This window comes from Mesoplodon densirostris, chromosome 1, assembly GCF_025265405.1.
Source record: "Mesoplodon densirostris isolate mMesDen1 chromosome 1, mMesDen1 primary haplotype, whole genome shotgun sequence".
NCBI lineage: Eukaryota > Metazoa > Chordata > Mammalia > Artiodactyla > Ziphiidae > Mesoplodon > Mesoplodon densirostris.
Window position 1 is genome coordinate 75,905,752 of NC_082661.1, and position 19,373 is coordinate 75,925,124.

At 40.1% G+C, this 19,373-nt stretch overlaps 1 protein-coding gene across 3 annotated transcripts; it reads left to right on the forward strand.

Moving 5' to 3' along the window:
* The first annotated feature begins 7,657 nt into the window (after positions 1-7,657).
* OSTC (oligosaccharyltransferase complex non-catalytic subunit) lies at positions 7,658-19,002 on the forward strand. Of its 3 annotated transcripts, none has more exons than XM_060104790.1 (4): positions 7,659-7,883; positions 11,781-11,874; positions 13,564-13,761; positions 15,477-15,807. In XM_060104790.1, the coding sequence occupies exons 1-4, from the start codon at positions 7,745-7,747 to the stop codon at positions 15,499-15,501; spliced, it is 456 nt and encodes a 151-aa protein (XP_059960773.1). In that variant the 5' UTR covers positions 7,659-7,744; the 3' UTR covers positions 15,502-15,807. The 3 variants fall into 3 exon arrangements, with proteins under 3 accessions (XP_059960786.1, XP_059960773.1, XP_059960780.1); XM_060104797.1 differs by lacking the exon at positions 15,477-15,807 and adding an exon at positions 18,428-19,002 and having other exon boundaries at positions 7,662-7,883; XM_060104803.1 differs by lacking the exons at positions 13,564-13,761; positions 15,477-15,807 and adding an exon at positions 18,428-19,002 and having other exon boundaries at positions 7,658-7,883.
* Positions 19,003-19,373: the final 371 nt, after the last annotated feature.

Consider the following 19,373-nt stretch of genomic DNA (forward strand, 5'->3'; position numbering starts at 1 on the left):
GCTTCTTCCTAACATAATGCAACTATCCCTCATAAGACTGTAACATGGTCTCTCCAAAGAGAAAAAAAAAGTCCTTTTATCCATTTTGGGGTGATAATCATCTGTCTTCTAGATAAGTCATATTCCTTCTTTGATATCCACTAACTTAAATACTGAGAGGTAAAATACCATCAGCAAATATTCTATACCTGGTAGGAGAACGGGAGGGAAAAAAGAGAAAAATGGTGAATATACATATAAATATGTTCATATCAAAATAAAGAAAACTCCTCATAACTATTACAGTGCTTATTCCTACAACTGTTCACATGGGCATAGCTGGTATTTATAACTACAGTCTGCCACTACTCATTCCATATTCCCCTTGCCCTCAGCAAAAAACTTCAGCTAGTTGTGGTTTCTTGCCTGCCAGAGTGACCTAAACCTTAATTCCTGAAAGGTCTGAGCTGTTAAGAGCCCTGCCCCTATGCGGTTGTTAAGTTTTCCATAGATTTTAATCACAGAATACGGAGGTACTGAGAGGCACCTCAGGGGACCTCCTGCATTCTGGACACACTCTTCCTTACTGCCGTTTTGTGGTGGCAATATAATTGGTTGTTAGGGTCAACCTGCCCTAGTCAATACAGTACCCCTTACTTGCCTTTTGATTCAATGGCATGAGGACACTGAAGGGCAAGGTGAGAGTCTCATTCATCATAATGGAACCGTTGAAGTGTCCTTTGGTGGAAGTATTCCTTCCTTAGGACTAAAACTTCTAGACCAGCAGAGCCCAAAGTTTTAGGGAATGGGAAGCAAAAAATTCACTAGTGGATCACTAGAAGTAACCATGAGAGGAGTCATTCCCATCTTTGACACTTGATTCCTGGACTTGGTGAATCCTGGCTCTAAGAGAAATAGCATCATATATCGATCACTTATTTACAGCACATGCTTCATCTTAGAAGACATTGTCCTAGTCCCAGAAGGTGCTGACATTAATCTGGCATCATTACTGACTTTTCAAAAGCCCATTCCGCCATTCCACACAGCTGCTTCAAGGTGATGGTGCACGTGATAAAACCAGTGAATTCCATGAACATGAGCCAGATGCCACAATTCATCTGCTGTCAAACAAGTTTCTTGGCCAGAAGCAAGGCTGTGTGGTTTAGCATGATGCTGAATAAGGCATTCCTCAGGTCCACACAATAGTGATTTTGGTAGCCGCGTTGTGAGCAAGGAAGGAAAATTTGTATCCAGTGTAAATATCTGTTTCAGTAAGAACTAAGTGCCTACTGGAAGTGTTCCTATGTAATTAACCCGCTAATAAGTGGATGGCTCATCTTCCAGGAGAATGGTGCCAGACTGGGACTCATGGTTGATTTCTACTGTTGGCAGTTTGGGCGCTCAGCAGCGGCTCTAGCCAGATCAGCCTTGATGACTGAAAGTCCATGCATAACCTGCATCCCTGCTGCCAGGGCCCTTTGCTTGTGGACTTGCTGGGAAAGGACAGGAGTGACTGGGGAAAGAGGGTGACTGATGTCCACAGGATGGGTCTCTTATCCACCTGATTATGAATGTCATTCCCTACACGGGTTGCTCTTTGGTGCATAGTCACATGGGGTACAAATGTCTTCACACTTCATACCTATACAGAGAGGTTTATCCATATGTCTCTCCTCCAGACATCCTTAATAACTTTCTAATTGTATTCCTTCTAATTCCCTGGCCATCCATTCAGCCAAATGATTAGCCACTGCCCATGAATCACTACAGACCTGCAACTCTGGCCGTCACTCCTTCCAGGCAAAATGAACAACCAAGTGCAGTGCTAACACTCTGCCCACTGGGAAGATTTCCCCTCATCACTTGCTTCAAGGGAGGCTGTAGTGCAAAGCCATTTACTTTCAGGTAGGGCAAGCACATTGTGCAGAACTATCTGTAAAACAGTCCCCAGTGTTTTCTTCCTCAGTTAACTGGTCACAGGGGACTCTCCATAATGCCATGTGTACAGGCTGAGAGAGAAGAGGCAATGTGGCAGGAATGTGGGTCATGTGGATCTAGAATGTTCCTCAGGCAACTTACATGTACCTTCAGGACCTACTCAAGCCTGATCTCCTGCATAACACTTTCATTTGTTGATTGAGTGCTGCTGTGGGTACTCACATTTATAAGTTGATAGGTCAGACAATGCCAAATTGGTAATGGCTGGTTCAGATTTTATGGTGACTTGTTGCCCATGGTCAATAGCTTAGTCTCCACTAATGCCCAGTGGCAAGCCAGAATCTATTTCTCAAAGTAAATTATTTATCTGCGGAGGATGGCATAAGTTTATTCTACAACTCTTAGCTCTCCATACTGTGATGCATCTCAAGGGGCATGTCAAAAGCTTCATAGAGTATCCCTATCTGCCACAGACATCACAAATGATACTGGATCTGCTGTGTCATATGGCCCAAGTGACAGAGCAGTTTGCTTGGCTGGCTGGGCTTGTTGCATAGCCTTTGCCGGTTCTGGGTCCTAATCAAAACTAGCAACTTATTGGATTACTCACTAAATAAATTGGAATAACATGACCAAATGAGGTATATGTTGCCTCCAAAATCCTAAGTAGTTCCCTAAGCATTCATTTTGCATCTTTCTTAGTGGAAGGAGGAATCAATGTACCAACTATCCTTTACCTTGGAAGGAATATCTCACTTGTTATAAATTACTAGACTCTTAGAAATTTCAGTGAGAAGCCCCTGATGTTTTATTGTGCTTGTTTTCCATTCTTTATCATGCATGTGTCTTACCAACATATCTAGTGTTGTTGCTACTTAGATCACTAGGTCCAATCATCATATCATCAATGCAATGGCATATAGCCTGCAAATGAAAAGGCAATAAAAAAAAGTTCCTGAAAATCAAATTAGGACATAGGGTTGGAAATTTGATATGGTCCTGAGATAGGACTGTGAATGTGTATTGCTGACCCTGCCCGTTGAAAACAAACTTCTTCTGATGGCCTTTACCAATGTATAGATCAAAAAACATTTGACAGATCAATAGCCACCTAACAGGTGTCAGGGGATGTGACGTGCTCCAGCAATGAAACCCCATGTGGAACAGCAGCTGCAATTGGAGGCACCGCATGATTAAGTTTACATTCATTCATTGTTGTTCTCCAAGATTCATCTTTCCTTAAAAGGGCCAAATTGGCTAACTGAATGGAATGTGGTAGGAATTCCCACTCTGCATCTTTCAAGTCCTTGATGGTGACATCAATCTCTGCAGTCACTTCTGATTTATTGTTTTGGAAGGTAAAGGCAGTTCTATTGGTTCCACTTAGCCTTTCCTACCATTAGAGCCCTCACTCTGTGGGTCCAAAACCAAGGTGGGGATTCTTCCAGACCTGAGTACATTTACTCCAATTGTGCATTCCAGAACTAATGCCAGGGGCCTCACTACCTCTGGAAGGAAAACTAAAATGAGAGCAGTGATGAAAGGAAATTGTTCCATGTGTGTCTCTGTTGTTACAGTGGGCATGTACCTATGTTTTACTTGCAAATTTTGATTTTCAAAGTTTAACACAATGACAGAAATAACAAAATCCACAATTTCATATCACATTAGAAAGAGTTTGTATAGATCATGAGACATAATAATGCCTCACACAGTGACTGGCATAGAGTTATCACTCAATAAATACTTGCTGAGCTGGGGAAATAAACATACTCTTGTATATGCAGAACCCAGAGGGAAAGAGCATAGTTCAAAGGGATTGTCATCTAAACTGCAAAATGTCCTTGGAAATAAATCTAGGATAAATTTGTGTATTATTACCTGACAAAAACAAAGCTACTAATTTCCCCTCTAGTACATGTTTAAATAAACTGAAGTCAAACTGAAGTCAGTAGTATTAATAGCCTTGGTAGCTCTGGTTTGTTTAGAATTTAGTTAAAAACTTAATTTGTAGGGTTTCCCTTCTCTTTTGACTGGCAGAGCCATTCCTGACTTCAAGGCTTTTTAGTATGACTTTCTACGTTAAACATATCCTTTTTTCCTTGAGTTTAGATTTGATTGTGCACAGTAAAAATTTGCCAGTTTTGCTTTTATATGTAGCTTAAAATGATAGGCTCTACTGTACATAATGGTTTTTTCTTTTCTTTTTTTTTAATTTAATTTTATTTTTGGCTGTGTCGGGTCTTAGTTGTGGGATCTTCGTTGCTGCATGCGGAAATTTTCATTGCAGCGCGCAGCCTTCTCTCCAGTTGTGGCGCGCGGGTTTTCTCTCTCTAGTTGTGGTGCACGGGCTCCAGAGTGCATGGGCTCTGTAGCTTGTGGCGCACGGTCTCAGTAGTTGTGGCGCGCGGGCTTAATTGCCCCACGGCATGTGGGATCTTAGTTCCCGGACGGGGGATCGAACCCACGTCCCCTGCATTGGAAGACGGATTCTTAACCACTGGACCAGCAGGGAAGTTCCCATAAAGTTTTAAGTATTTCTTTCTTCCAACATATGTCCTTTCTTCATTTACATACAATAGCCCCCTGCTGAATAAGATTCTGCTTATTTAAGGGCATGCTCTAATGCCCATGCTTATATTCATTATTTATTTGGTTTTCAGTTACAAAGTTTATGCTGTGTTTAAACAAAACATTTTCTATAGGAAGATTGTTGGTTAGGACACAGATGATAACAGATGTGCAAATTTTACTCATGAAAGATTTCTTTTTTACCTAGCTTGTATAACATTACAAACTCAAGTTGGAAAATACGTGAAAGTTTAAGATGTTAAAAAAAATAATGAATTTGTTCCTGGAAAAAACTTACCTTTCAGAACAGAGTAAAGAAGTAACAGTAATAATTCGATATATAGATGAATGTAATATGTTCTGACTTGGCAGTTTTATTTTTTATTAGTAAATTTATATTTTTTAAAACTTCTGTGTTTTTTCTACAATGTATATGGAATTATTTGGCCCCAGAATATATAAGAGGAAGGATAATTATATAAACTTGTCTCAACTTAAACAGCTTAAATCTGTTTTATATTTAGGGCAATTGCCTTTAGTTCTCATCCAATCACAGAATATACTTCTTGAGTTTGTTTTACTTCCCAAGCCTCAGTTTTGTCATATGTAAAGTGGTGACATTAGTAATTACCTAATAGAATTGTCATGAAGAACAAATAAGAACTAACATAAATGACAACATAATATATCTGCCAAGAGGTGGTTAATTAATGTTAGTTTCCGGGGCTTCCCTGGTGGCGCAGTGGTTAAGAATCTGCCTGCCAGTGCAGGGGACATGGCTTCGAGCCATGGCCCAGGAAGATCCCACATGCCGCGGAGCAACTAAGCCCGTGCGCCACAACTACTGAGCCTGCGCTCTAGAGCCCGCGAGCCACAACTACTGAAGTCTGCGCGCCTAGAGCCCGTGCTCTGCAACAAGAGAAGCCACCGCAATGAGAAGCCCGCGCACCGCAACAAAGAGTAGCCCCCGCTCGCCACAACTAGAGAAAGCCCACGCATAGCAACAAGGACCCAGCGCAGCCAAAAATAAAATAAAATAAATACATTAAAAAAATAATAATTAAGGCTTCCCTGGTGGCGCAGTGGTTGAGAGTCCGCCGCCCGATGCAGGGGACACGGGTTTGTGCCCCAGTCCAGGAGGATCCCACATGCCGCGGAGCTGCTGGGCCCGTGAGCCATGGCCGCTGAGCCTGCGCGTCCGGAGCCTGTGCTCCACAACGGGAGAGGCCACAACAGTGAGAGGCCTGCGTACCGCGAAAAAAAAAAAAAAAAAAAAAAGAATAATTAAAAACTGTTAGTTTCCTTTCTGAAGATATAAAGGAAGCTTAAAAACTTTCTTTTATAGATGTATTTATTTTATTTATTTTTGGCTGCATTGGGTCTTCATTGCTGTGTGCGGGCTTTCTCTAGTTGGGGTGAGGGGGGGCTACTCTTCGTTGTGGTGCGCAAGCTTCTCACTGTGGTGCCTTCTCTTGTTGTGGAGCATGGACTCTAGGTGCACAGGCTTCAGTAGTTGTGGCTCGTGGGCTCAGTAGTTGTGGCTTGCAGGCTCCAGAGTGCAGGCTCAGTAGTTGTGGCTCACGGGCTTAGTTGCTCTGTGGCATGTGGGGTCTTCCTAGACCAGGGCTCGAACCCATGTCCCCTGCATTAGCAGGTGGATTCTTAACCACTGTGCCACCAGGGAAGTCCCAGGAAGCTTAAAAACTTTTGATTTCTATGTTTTTCCTTATTTTCTCAAGGCAACATATTTTTAATTGTTCCAAAGTTTTCCTTGTTTATATAACTATGGGAATTTCAGAAACATTCTGCTTTATCGTCCCCAGAAAAACTTCCTATGTGTAAATGCTGGCTCTGGTGTAAACACCCTTTATTACTGGTGTTATTAGTGACCCTCTCATAATCTAAGATTAACATCCCTTCCTTAATACACACTGAGTAAGACTCACGGGGAGACTCTCACTATTAAACAATAAGAGCAGCAAGCCTCATCTGTATTTAGAGTTAGATGCTGCAATATTTTATAAATATTTTTACTACTGTGGTATTTAAACAATTTCTCAGTAATCGAGTCACTAAAGTGCAGAACCAATGCATGCCATCCTGTAAAACACCATGAGCTCAGTAGCAAACAAAAACCATAAAAATATTGGCTCAATTATAAAGATATCAGTCTCTCCTGGATTTATATAATCAGTCACTTCTAACTCTTATTCCAAAAGAAAACAGGTATTAGCAGTATTTTAAGAGAGTATATAAAAAACAAAAACTAAACAGAAAACAAACAAACAAAAAAACTTTTTAGGCCATCTAGTCCATCCCCAAAGACAAATTCTCCATCAAATATTTTCATCCACTTGGATTGTAAACATAGCCCAGGCAAGAGATGATGGTGGCTTCCACTAGGGTGGTAAATATGGAATGGAGAAAAGTGGATGAATTAAAGATATTTTTGATAGTACAACCAAAAAGATCTGCTAATTCTTTGGATACGGAGGTTTAAAAAAGAGAGAAATCAGGACGATTTCAAGACTTTTGGCCTGAAATATTTTAGCATTTACGAAAATAGCGGAGGACACTGGTTTTTTAAAATAGTATTTTGGTCACGTCAAGGTATCCGCTTTAGACATCTTGTGGAGATGTCCTCTTGACCTTTGTGATAGATCTAAACTAGCTATGTATTTTTAATTTTATAATACATTAATTTAACAATTATTAGTAACAATTATTACTACTGTCACCACTGCTACATCAGGAAGTAAAAGCTCAGCAACGTAGGACTTTCTCAAGCTCTTGAAAAACCCGCTAATAAAAAAGGCAGAGCTTTCCAAACGTCCCATTCATCCTCTGGCTCTGGGAACTTAGAGCGTCCTGCGTCCAATCAGCTTCCAAATCCCCAGCATCAGCAAGTGGGAGGGACTCAGATCGATCCTGGTACTTCTGCGGCTCCGGCTTGGCCACGTCTGAAGGCCTGCAGGTCCTTGAAGGTACAGAAAGCACCTGTTTATTCATTGGTTATAACTCAGCTTCTTACTCAAATTTTTGCTTCACAAGATTCAATAATACATACTTTTAAGTCACGTCACTTATCCGTTTTTATGGTTTCTTCTTTTCTTCTATGGGTATAAACACTGCCTCCGAGCGTTGCGGACCTGCCGTTCCTTTTCCAGCGCACGCGCCGGGGGAAGAGCGGGCGGGCCTGTTCACGGGGGGCGTGTGGGACTGGCGGTCGACCGCTACCCCTGCCGCCACCAACATGGAGAGTTTGTACCGAGTCCCGTTCTTAGTGCTCGAATGTCCCAACCTGAAGCTGAAGAAGCCGCCCTGGGTGCACATGCCGTCGGCCATGACGGTGTACGCTCTGGTGGTGGTGTCTTACTTCCTCATCACCGGAGGTAACTCGTCCAGCATGGGGCCCGAGAGGCGCTGAGGCGCGGAGCCGGCCCGCCCCGGGGGCGCGTCTGTTCCACTCTCAGCCCGGGAAAGCATCGCTCTCCTCTCGATCTTTTCCGAGGGTGGAGGGAAACTCTGGGGTCCCGAGTGTTAACGGCCCAAAGGTTTATTTGACCTCACGCCCTGTCCTGTATCTTGAGGGGACTCCTGTTCTCGCTCCCATTGCCTTCCGTCTCCTGACCTCTTAGCCAGGCGGTCCGAGCCGAATAATATATTTTTCAAGCCCAGATTGTTGCTCCTTTTATTGCATGCCGTGAGTTATTTGACAAAGGCCCTAGGAAAATCTCTTTTGGCCCATTCTGCTTCCACGGTTGGTCAGGAGGGTGTGGGACTTTTACCTTCTCTTTGTCTACGGTCCCTGGAACTTTGGAAGAGACTTGACAGCCTTTAGGTTTGTTAGCTCAAACCTAAGGGTTCGGTGTTGCTTTTGCCCCTATCAACAATAAATATGAATGTAACCTTTCGAAACCACAGTTTTGATAAATATTTGAGATTGGAGATAGATTTGCAGAAGATGTCGCGTATTTGAGAGAGCGGAAGTTGAAAATTTAAAGAATAAGGAAAATAACATTACCGTTGCACACTGCATTATCATTTTATCCTGTCCTTTGCAAAAGGGGCGTCGCTTTGTATAGTGGTGAGTTGGCAATCCGGCTACAGTCTTTTCATAGCTACCACCCTTTCAAGCCGCAGTTGCATGATTTACTCAACACTGCTACTGCACTTTTAGATTTGGGAAGTGGGGTACTTAATTTGGAAATGATAAAATTAAAGCTCCACAGATTAGGGACAGCAAGAGCAGCTGGTTCTGTTTTTAAGGGAATAGTCAGACATCTTCATTTGCATAGATGTCTTGTGAAAATAGTTGGCGCTGAAGAGGGAAGTATCTGAAATTATGCAGGCTTAGTTCTAGGATGAACCTTTGGATTTACCCTCCTCCCAAATCTAGAACAGTGACAGTTAACTTATGTTCATTTAAATAAATTACGTTTAAAATATTTTTTATGTTGGTAAGGTACTGTCCTAACATTGCATTAGCATTCACATTTGCTCAGCACATTAATAGGTCCTGGATTGAATAAACACAATTTAAAATGCATGTGGCATTTTTTTTTTTTTTTTTTTAGTAAGTCTTCATCTGCTAAAAATCTTTCCTGTAACCCTTACCTCCCTTGGAGCCAGGGCCTTTGCTGGAAGCCTCACAGGTTTCATTCTGACCACTTTTTCCATCTGTGTTTGTAATGGGGAGATTCTCTGCCCTAATTTCTGGGGGAAAGTGAAAGGACACCTTTTAGTGGCCAAGGCCATGAGCTGTCTCATACAAGGAATCGGTTTTGCCACTGGAAAGGAGTCTCCTAGAAACTGAGTGTACCTTTATAAATAAACAATATTTATTGCTGAGAAATATTCATCAAATAATGTATTGAGTTCCTGTTAAGTTCCAGGCATTAGGTACTAGAGGCAACAATGAATGAAACAGATAAGGGCCCTGCCCTCCTGAAGCTTATAATGTCATTGGTTGAGATATGTTAAATATCACATAAATCTTTCTCCATTACGTTATTTTTTCCACTGCAAATTGCCATGAGTGCGTTGAAGGAAAAGAACAAGAGGTTATGTGAGAACAATCAGAGTTAGGAACATCATTTACATTAGAATGTGGTTTCTGAGGAAATGACATGTTAGCCAAAATTTGGAAGATTGGGGGAAAGGGTATCTAGGCAGAGGGAAAAGTATGGACAAATGCGGGACTGAGAGACCAATTAGGTGGGTTTTGTAGTTGACTTAGAATAGACAAGGTTGGTGGCACTAGAGATGGAGGAATGTATAATGGAAGATATTTTGGAAATAGATTCAGTGGATCTTGATGATGATTGATTGGATGTGGGGGGAGAATGACATGTGAAGGAGTTTTCCTGGTGTCTAGTTTGAGCACCAAGTAGGTGGAAGTGTCATTTTCTGAGACTAAAGAAATGAAGTTTTTTTGGTTGGGAATGGTGAACCCAGAGGTCACTTTGGGATATATAATAGTTGGACATAACCAAATATAATTAGTTGGAAATGTCAAGTTTGCATATAGGAGTCTAGAACTGAGAAAAGAGGTTTGTGTTGAAATTAGTCAATAACAAATGTTTTCTGAACTCCTCCCATAAGCCAGATATTGAAGAACATAGAGTTTCTATTCTTAGGGAGCTTACATCTAATTTTAATAGTGCTAACGTGATTTGGTAGGTGTTGGCACATTGAGAATCATTAGCATAGTAAAGCCCTGGGAAGGGATAAGTTCAGTTGGAGAGAGAAAGTAGAAAAAGAAGAGCATAGTGGATCGAGCCCTAAGGAACTCCGAACGTTTAGTGGTTTTATAGCAGATGAGGCTCAGCTAGAGAGGTAGCAAGAAAACATGGACAGGAGTGTCACGGAAGCCATGAGAAGCCATCTTTTTACCCCAAGAAAGTGGATTTAGTAAACTGGATCAAGCCCTGCTAGGAGACCTCCTAATAAGAGAACTGAAAAGTGTCCTTTGAATTTGACAACATGGAGGCCATTAGCCACCTGAGCAAGAGTAATACCAGTGGTGGCAGAAGCCAGATCGGAGTGAGCTGGAAAATGAAGGATAAGTGAGGAAGTGGAGACAGAGAGTTAACCTTTTTTTTTTTTTTTTTTTTTTTGTCTCCAGAAGGAAACCTGGCCCCCTTTCAAAAAGGAAGCATAGAAGTGGAATGTTAACTCGGAGGATCTGGTGTCAAGGGAAAGTTGATGTAGGGAACAAGAGGTTGAAAATACAGGAAAGAGAAGAGGTAGTCCATGGAACAAAGTCTCTGAAATGGCAAGGGGGACGGAGTCCTTATTATTGCAAAAGGGATCCCGTGGTGATAGGAGGAGGGACTCTTCCTCTGTTGTAGCTGGAGGTGAGGATGGATGCAGGTTCCAGTTTGTAGATTTGGTTTGGCGGGTGGGGGTGAGTTAGGGAATTCCCAAGTGATTGTTTTGTTAGTCAAAGGTGAGGGAGACAGTCTTGCTGTGCTTAAGAAAAGCTGGAGGTGGGGATGATGGAAAACAGTAAAGATAAAGAGTAGACGTTGACAGTGGGAGATTTGAGAAACAGTGTTGATGGACATTAGCATAAATGATCATGATGACATTATGACATAATGATGGATATTAACATTAATGATTGTGAATCTCTAGTATTGCCAGTCTGCCTAGTGGTGTGATTTTAAAACGTCTCATTTTACTTTTAAGCAAGAAAATTTCACTAGTTACCTCTTAATTTAAAGAAACAAATCCAAGTATATGTGGAACATTTTCTTGAACTGAAAATAGCCTTTAATGTTAAATCTGCTTTATTGTGGAGTCATTCTTGAGTTTGAAACAATACTGAATGAATTTCTTTTATGTTTTGCAAGTCATTCTAAAATACTGAGTTGAATTTCTGAAGATAAATTCTGGTTTATCTGAAGTTTAGGAGGTAAGCTGGGCCTCATTTGATTATAATAATACATCAAAGCAGTCCTATTTAAATATAAATGAACCTTTAGAGACAGATAAAAACTCTAAATCTATTTTTGTTTGTTTGTTTTGTTTTGTTTGCGGTATGCGGGCCTCTCACTGTTGTGGCCTCTCCCTTTGCGGAGCACAGGCTCCGGACGCGCAGACTCAGCGGCCATGGCTCACGGGCCCAGCTACTCCGCGGCATGTGGGATCTTCCCGGACCGAGGCACGAACCTGTATCCCCTGCATCGGCAGGCGGATTCTCAACCACTGCGCCACCAGGGAAGCCCTAAATCTATTTTAAAATTAGGAATCCAATCTAATCTATGTTGTTGTCTTTCATTTAGGAATCATTTATGATGTTATCGTCGAACCTCCAAGTGTCGGCTCCATGACTGATGAACACGGGCATCAGAGACCAGTAGCTTTCTTGGCCTACAGGTAAAAGATATCATTTTGAATGATTTGGTGGTGGGAAGGAAGATTGCTGAGGCATGCCTGCTTATTTAAAAATACAGTGCAACCTATTGGGTGCATCTGTATTTAGACACTAGCTGTTTTAAAATGCTAAATTCAGAGATTGCAGGAAGTGGACAAGAACAAGAGTAGAAGTATATTATTTATGTATTCACTTATTAGGAGATAAAATATTTCACAATGATTGACATGATCACTTACTTAAAGGAGGGTATCAGTTTAAAATTCATTTATAGACTGTTCTGGGGTCAGCAAACCACAGGTACCTGTTTATTTGTACGTAAAGCTTTATTGGAATTAGGCACACCCATTTGTTTCTGTGCTATCTATGGCTGCTTTCAAGCTACTGTGTTAAGTGTGATACAAACCATATGGCCGGCAAGCCTAAGATATATACCATCTGGTCATTTAAGAAAAAATCTGTGGACCCCTGGATATACTATTACATAGGAAAAATAATTTTTGAGACTTGGGAGTTCCATGTAGGCAGTGAACACCAAAACAGTGTGGTTTGTTTCACCTGAGCAGTGCTTCTTGTATTGCCTTATACAAACCACTTGGTAACTATCTACCTAAACATAGCTATATGTTTGTATTTACACTTACGTTAGTGGTATTCCATGCATAGAATATTCCTGCAAAGATTACTGTGATCTCTGTGGAGGGGATCTGGATGACAGGAGATCTTGATGGCAGGGAGATGTTTCACTGTCTCGTCATCTGAGTTTGAATTTTGAAACTGCTGCATGTATTGCGTTTTCAATTAAAACTATTAGTTTAGCAAAAATATATATACCTTCTTTATATGTGCCTATGTATAAATCATATCTTTAACAGAGAAATTTGCCTTTTGGGGTCCGTGAGCTCTCAGAATTTGAAAGTTCTTCATCCCTAGAAAAATCAGATACGTGTATATACAAAAATTTAAGGGTTTATAGATTGCTGGACATCTTTGTGGGGTTCATGAAGCCTTAGTTAAGAACTTGCTTGCTTTTAAAAAGTTCACTTTGAAACAAGAGATTTATTAATTATTAAAACTCAGGAAACATTAACCAATTCAAAATTAATTTGAAATTGATAGTAGAAATTTAAATCACAGAATTTTCAAAAACGAAAGTTCTGGGTAAAAGGTTCATGTACATAATATATTAGTTGGCTTTTTAAGCTAATAATTAAAATATATGAGTATTGGGAATTCCCTGGTGGTCCATTTGTTAGGACTCTGTGCTCTCACTGCTGAGGGCCCAGGTTCAATCCCTGGTCGGGAACGAAAATCCCACAAGCTGTGCGGCGTGACCAAAATATATATATATATGTATATATGTATATATATGAGTATTGATTTTACATAGACAGTTGTGTTCATTGAAGTTTGAAAGGTTTTTTTGAGCATAAGCTCCATGAAGACAGATTTGTGTCTGTTTTGTTCATTGTTGTGTCCCCAGAACCTAAATAGTGCTTGATACATAATAGGCTCTCAATAAATATTTATTGAAATGAATAGCCAGAAATATGGTAAAATAGTTGTAAGGGTAATAATAAAAAATAAGCACAAAAATGTTTTAGCAGAAATAGGAATTTCAGCCTAAGGAAAAAGTTTTTTATTTTTCTGGGAATTTTCATTTATTGTTTGCTCTGATCTTTCTTTTTCAGAGTAAATGGACAATATATTATGGAAGGACTCGCATCCAGCTTCCTGTTTACAATGGGAGGTTTAGGTTTCATAATCCTGGACCGATCCAATGCACCAAACATTCCAAAGCTCAATAGATTTCTCCTTTTATTCATTGGATTCGTCTGTGTCCTATTGAGTTTTTTCATGGCTAGAGTATTCATGAGAATGAAACTGCCGTAAGTTATTAAGTACTTTGTATAATCAGCAACTTAACTTGCAAACTGGTAAAATAATTACCTGGATCACATAAAATCATAGGAGATTTAATTTAACCCTCATTTAAACAGATGAAAATTTCGAGAACCAGAGAAATTTGTGACTTGCTCAAGGTTTTAGCTATAGTTAGTAGCAAAATTGAGACGAATAGGTCTTCCTGACTGTTATCTCCATACATGTTCATGAGAAAATCCCGTTATTTTGCTGTAGCATCAGTGACCACTGACTGGAGACATTTCTCTAAAGGGCTTTTTGGTTAATCTGTAACATATGGAATTCCCATAGTAATAATAACAGTAAGGAATACTTTTGAGCCATTAATTGCTGCTGCTCTTTGAATATTGATATGAGGAAAACCCACTAAGCATTGGGCAGGAAAGGAGAGTTACTGCCTCTCCAAAAAGATGGGGAAAGGATTTCATACATATATATTAGATTATTTTGATTCAGAAAACAAATACTATCCTTAGAACAAAAATAAATTGGTTTTATGGCAACTTTTATAATTCTCTTTGAGATCTTTCATTTTAAATGTAGATGAATCTGATCACATTCCCCTATATTCTGATTTCATCTATGGATACATTAGTAACTACAGGAACTTTGGGCAAACATATCATACAAATATTAGCTCTTAGAAAATTCATTTTTTAGGGAATATGTTAAACATCAAGTGTCAACTGTACTGATTTCTTAAAACTGATATTTTCTGATTTTATTATGAGACAGTAAAAGGGAAAATAGGAATGTGTTTGAATTACACAAGTTCACTTGTTCTATGGCTTAACCTGTCCGTATCTATAACACATCTGGGGTAGAATGGACAGACTTTCTAGAAAGTCACAAATACTTATCCTGCACTCATGTTCCCTTCTTAACCCTGCAATATGGGAAAAGAGAGCAATGTTCTTTGTCAGCTGAATATCTGTGTGGCCATGTAGCTCCATCAGACTGCCAATGGCTCTTATTTTTGTCCTGGGAAAAATTTGGGGCATTTGTTAAATTGCACGAGGATAGGGACTCCAGCCTCCTCTTTTTTTTTTTTTTTTTTTTTGCGGTACGCGGGCCTCTCACTGTTGTGGCCTCTCCCGTTGTGGAGCACAGGCTCCGGACGCGCAGGCTCAATGGCCATGGCTCAGGGGCCCAGCCGCTCCGCGGCATGTGGGATCTTCCCGGACCAGGGCACGAACCCATGTCCCCTGCATCGGCAGGCGGACTCTCAACCACTGCGCCACCAGGGAAGCCCCAGCCTCCTCTTTTTGTTCCTCTTTGTTCTACCCTTGTTGCCAAAGGTATACCAATAGAAGAGTCTGAAGTTTTTCATAGCAAAACAGGAAAAGAGGAGGCTCCCAGAGAGGATAAAGAGGCTATTAAAAATTAATAATGAAAACAGAAAGAACCTTTGGAGGCATATAGCAGAACAAGCAGTGAGCTGGTTTTGTCCATAGAACCAGATTTGTTCTCATTCTGCTTAAGCTTCCCATTCTTCCTTAAGGTTTTAGGTCTTCTCCTTAGGCTGTGTTTTTCTTTTAGCTTGAGCATTTGACTTTTCGGATAACAGAGCTATCTACTACTACTTACAAAAAGGTTTTGAAAAGTGTTTAATTCTCTGGATTGCTTCTGTCTTGCTTTTGCAATTATTTATGTAAACATTTGTCTTTTCCACATTCTATAGGCCAGTGTCCAAGATTGTTGACTAAGATAACAATAGGAAATAAGAAATAAGAGTATACTCCCTGGGCTTCCCTGGTGGCACAGTGGTTGAGAATCTGCCTGCTAATGCAGGGAACGCGGGTTCGAGCCCTGGTCTGGGAAGATCCCACATGCCGCGGAGCAACTATGCCCGTGAGCCACAACTACGGAGCCTGTGCATCTGGAGCCTGCACTCCACAACAAGAGAGGCCGCGATAGTGAGATGCCCACTCACCGCGATGAAGAGTGGCCCCCGCTTGCCACAACTAGAGAAAGCCCTCGCACAGAAACCAAGACCCAACATAGCCAAAAATAAATAAATAAATAAATAAATGATATTAAAAAAAAAAAAAGTATACTCTCTGGGTTTTGGGTGTAAATTATATTTAGATATAGTCAAAGCAGAACAATAGTCCAAATAGAAAATTGCTGCTTTCTGTAACTTGCTATGCAGCTAAATCTAAGATTTAAATTTTTAAGAGGAAGGACCTTATAATCCCCTCTTTGATATGATTTGTCATCTACAGCCCCTAATGCCTGGTGCCTTGAGTGTGGAGTGGGGAGAAACAGTGGGCAGTTTGGGAAAATAAGGGAAGCAACAGTGTTGTATTTTCTGGAATATTTGCTGGCCCCAAAAGAGATTATGAGCCAGGTCTGTGAGCCTACATATTGCACATGATAGGGGTGTGGTTAGTACCATCAGCAAGAAAGGGATGTGTCTTGCTCATACATTCTCTTTGAGGACCCATCATATATAAGCAGTTTGATATATAATAAATGGGACAGCAGCAACAACAAAAAGTAAAAAGCATCAGTAACCATGAGTTTTTTCAGATCAAATAAGTTGCTAACATCTGAGATAAAGGTTGACTATGCTATAAGATGCTTCATGATAACTTCCAGGATTGCATGCTCACAAAGAGTCTGATATCACCTTTAACAAGAGGTACCTTTAAAAAGGAGAAAACAATAGCAGTGAAATGGTACTACTAGCTTTATATTTTCTGATTTATGCTTTTTAAAAGACCTGATGTGTTCTCTACTGATATAATTTTACATATTAAAACATGGCTTTATTTGATGCATAAGCATAAGTCATATACTAATTACAAGGAAGAATACCACAACGTATAACTCTATCAGGAGATGTGTCCAAAAGTGCATGTTCACCTATCAGTATACGCAGATGACAGGCAGCTGTCTCTAAAGAGTCCTCAGTACTTTTGTTTCATAGTGTGAGCCAGCTGTTGAGTAATTTCCACTGGTGCAAATATTAGTGGACACTTTCTTAAAATCTTGAACTTTTTTTTCTTGTGAAGCTTAGGTCTTTTTTTGTTCTTGCTGTTAGAATTATCTGACAAAGATTTTATTTTATTTTTTTTTGTAGGTTTAATCTTTTTAAAAACATTTTTATTCTGTATTGGAATATAGTTGATTTACAATGCTGTATTAGTTTCAGGTGTACAAGTGATTCAGTTATATATATACATATGTCTATTCTTTTTCAGATTCTTTGCTTGTGAAGCTTAGGTCTTAAAGTTTGCCTTTTGTGAAGTGTCAGGCATTACAGTAGCGAATTTATGAGGCGGTCTTCAAAGTCGATATATGCACTAAGAGGCTTTTTATTTTTTATTCAATTTTGGGGGGAGAAGTGGAGGGGAGAAGTATTGTTTGTCTCAGAGTTGTGACAGTGGTTGTGTGAGGTGAAAGTTCTCTCTGTACTCAGAGTGTGGATTGGCCAGGCTGGTAGAGCAGAAGGAAAGGGATAAATGAGTTCTAAGGAGATCACATTGGCTACATGTAGACCCAAGACCCAAGGGAGTCAGGTGAGTCCACGAGCTGGAAGGGAGGAAATTCTTGAGTGTCTGCTCTGTGTCAGGCACTATAGTAGATCTCAACCCTGTGAAGTAGTTTTTTGTCCCCACCTTAGAGATGAAGAAATTTGAGACACTGAACTAATAATAGCTAATGTTTGTCAAGTGCTTATTACCATGAATAGCAGTTACTGTATTAGTAGATTCTCTTATATAATCCTTAAAATCCTTTGACGTAACTCCATTTTATAGATGAGGAAACTGAGTGACGTTTGCCCATTCGTGTTAGGCTTACCCACTTGTGTTAGAGGCAGGATCAAAAGGAGAGAAGTTCTAAAGGCACCAGTGGGGACAGGGTGTATTCAACCCTTTGTTAATGTGGATAGTATTACACAATCTATTTTTTCCTTGATCCTGCAGCTCCTAAATAATAGGTTGCAAGGATTGATTGCAAAAGAAGAAGTTTGGAACTTTATAAAGCAGACTTTTAATACTTTAATTTAAAGGGGATTTCAGGGCCCAACTTGTACATTTAGTAAAAGGATTTCCTATTTGAATAGTGTGAAGTTTGACTTGCTCAACAGCTATAGCTAATGCCCCCTGCCTGCCATCAAGACATTTCCTAAAGAAACAGAGGTGCAAGGCAGACGCTTCTGCACACTGCTTCCGCAGGGCACGCGGGCTCGCCTCCCAGGCGTGAACAGCTCCTGGCCCTCCTACTTTCTCCTTTGGTAATATTAGGGTTTTCAGGAAATCTAAACCAGCTTCTTTCCATAAAAAGGTTTGTGATGTTTGTTGCAATTGTGAGAGTCCAAAGGAAATTGATTCTGACTCTTTCTTTGACTTTTACATAACATGTTTTTCTCTTTACTTTTTTTTTTTCTCATCCTCTGTTGTTTAGCATATTGGTTTGTAACTTTGTCCTTTGAGGGAGAAGGCTAATGGAACCCAGACCGAGTACTGTATTTATTGGGGGGCAAGATTTGAAATAAGAACCATCATGAGGAATCACACAATTATATTTTCAGATTGTCATTTGATTCATCATAAAATTTGTTTGGGACACTTTGAAATGTTGCTTCCTTTTCACTTTTTGTGTTTATAAATTTTATTTTTACAGGGGCTATCTGATGGGTTAGAGTGCCTTTTGAGAAGAAATCGGTGGATACTGAATTTGCTCCCGTTAATGAAGTTTTAAAGGCTGTACCAGTCTCTGATATGAAATATGGAAAAGGATGAAAAGCAGCAGAAAAGAAACATCTAGTGAAAACATAGGAAATGTATTATAGCTTGGACTAGAATGTCTTCTTGGTATCAGAGACAAGCTTATCAGTATTTTTTCCTGCTGGCCTATACTGACATACCCATGATGTTAAGTGGCATTTTCTTCTTTTTTTTATTTCTTAAAGAAAATATACTTCATTTCTACAACCATAATATTGAATGACGTGGTTATTTTTTACAAAGCCCTTAACATTTTTTGGAGATGACACTTCTGACCTTCAGAAATTAATGTAAAATCAGGAAGTGAGATCCCACAAGCTGAGAACTCTGGACAGCTGGTCAGCTTTACCTGTGGTGCTTTGCCTTTAAACAGAGTGTGTGACAGTGCATCATTTCAGATATGTATGTAAGACTGTTTCCTGAACAATAAGATGTATGAAAGGAGCAGAAATAAATAAGTTTTCTAGTTAACACCTTTTACATTTGTTTTTTGATTAACTGATTGTATTAATCTTTGATCTATAATTATCCACTCCCATCTTGTGACTGTCTTAAGCTACTGTTGGTAGCCTGAAGTCTCCAAGTGTAGTTGGCAGGATGCCTTGTGACGTAGCAACTTTATATCCCTATAAATATTCTAGCACAGGCTGTACATTTATGCCAGTGTTGTTTTCAATGTGATTGTGTTAGATGACAGTTCCCTTCAGGCATTCATTTGCAGTAATTAACACAGTTTTGAGCACATAAAAACATCTGTAGACCAGTCTGGTCTTCCCATAATTTCTTCTAGCCAGGTCATTTGGTTCTCCCTTAACTGGCCATGGACTTCACTTCTCTAGGGC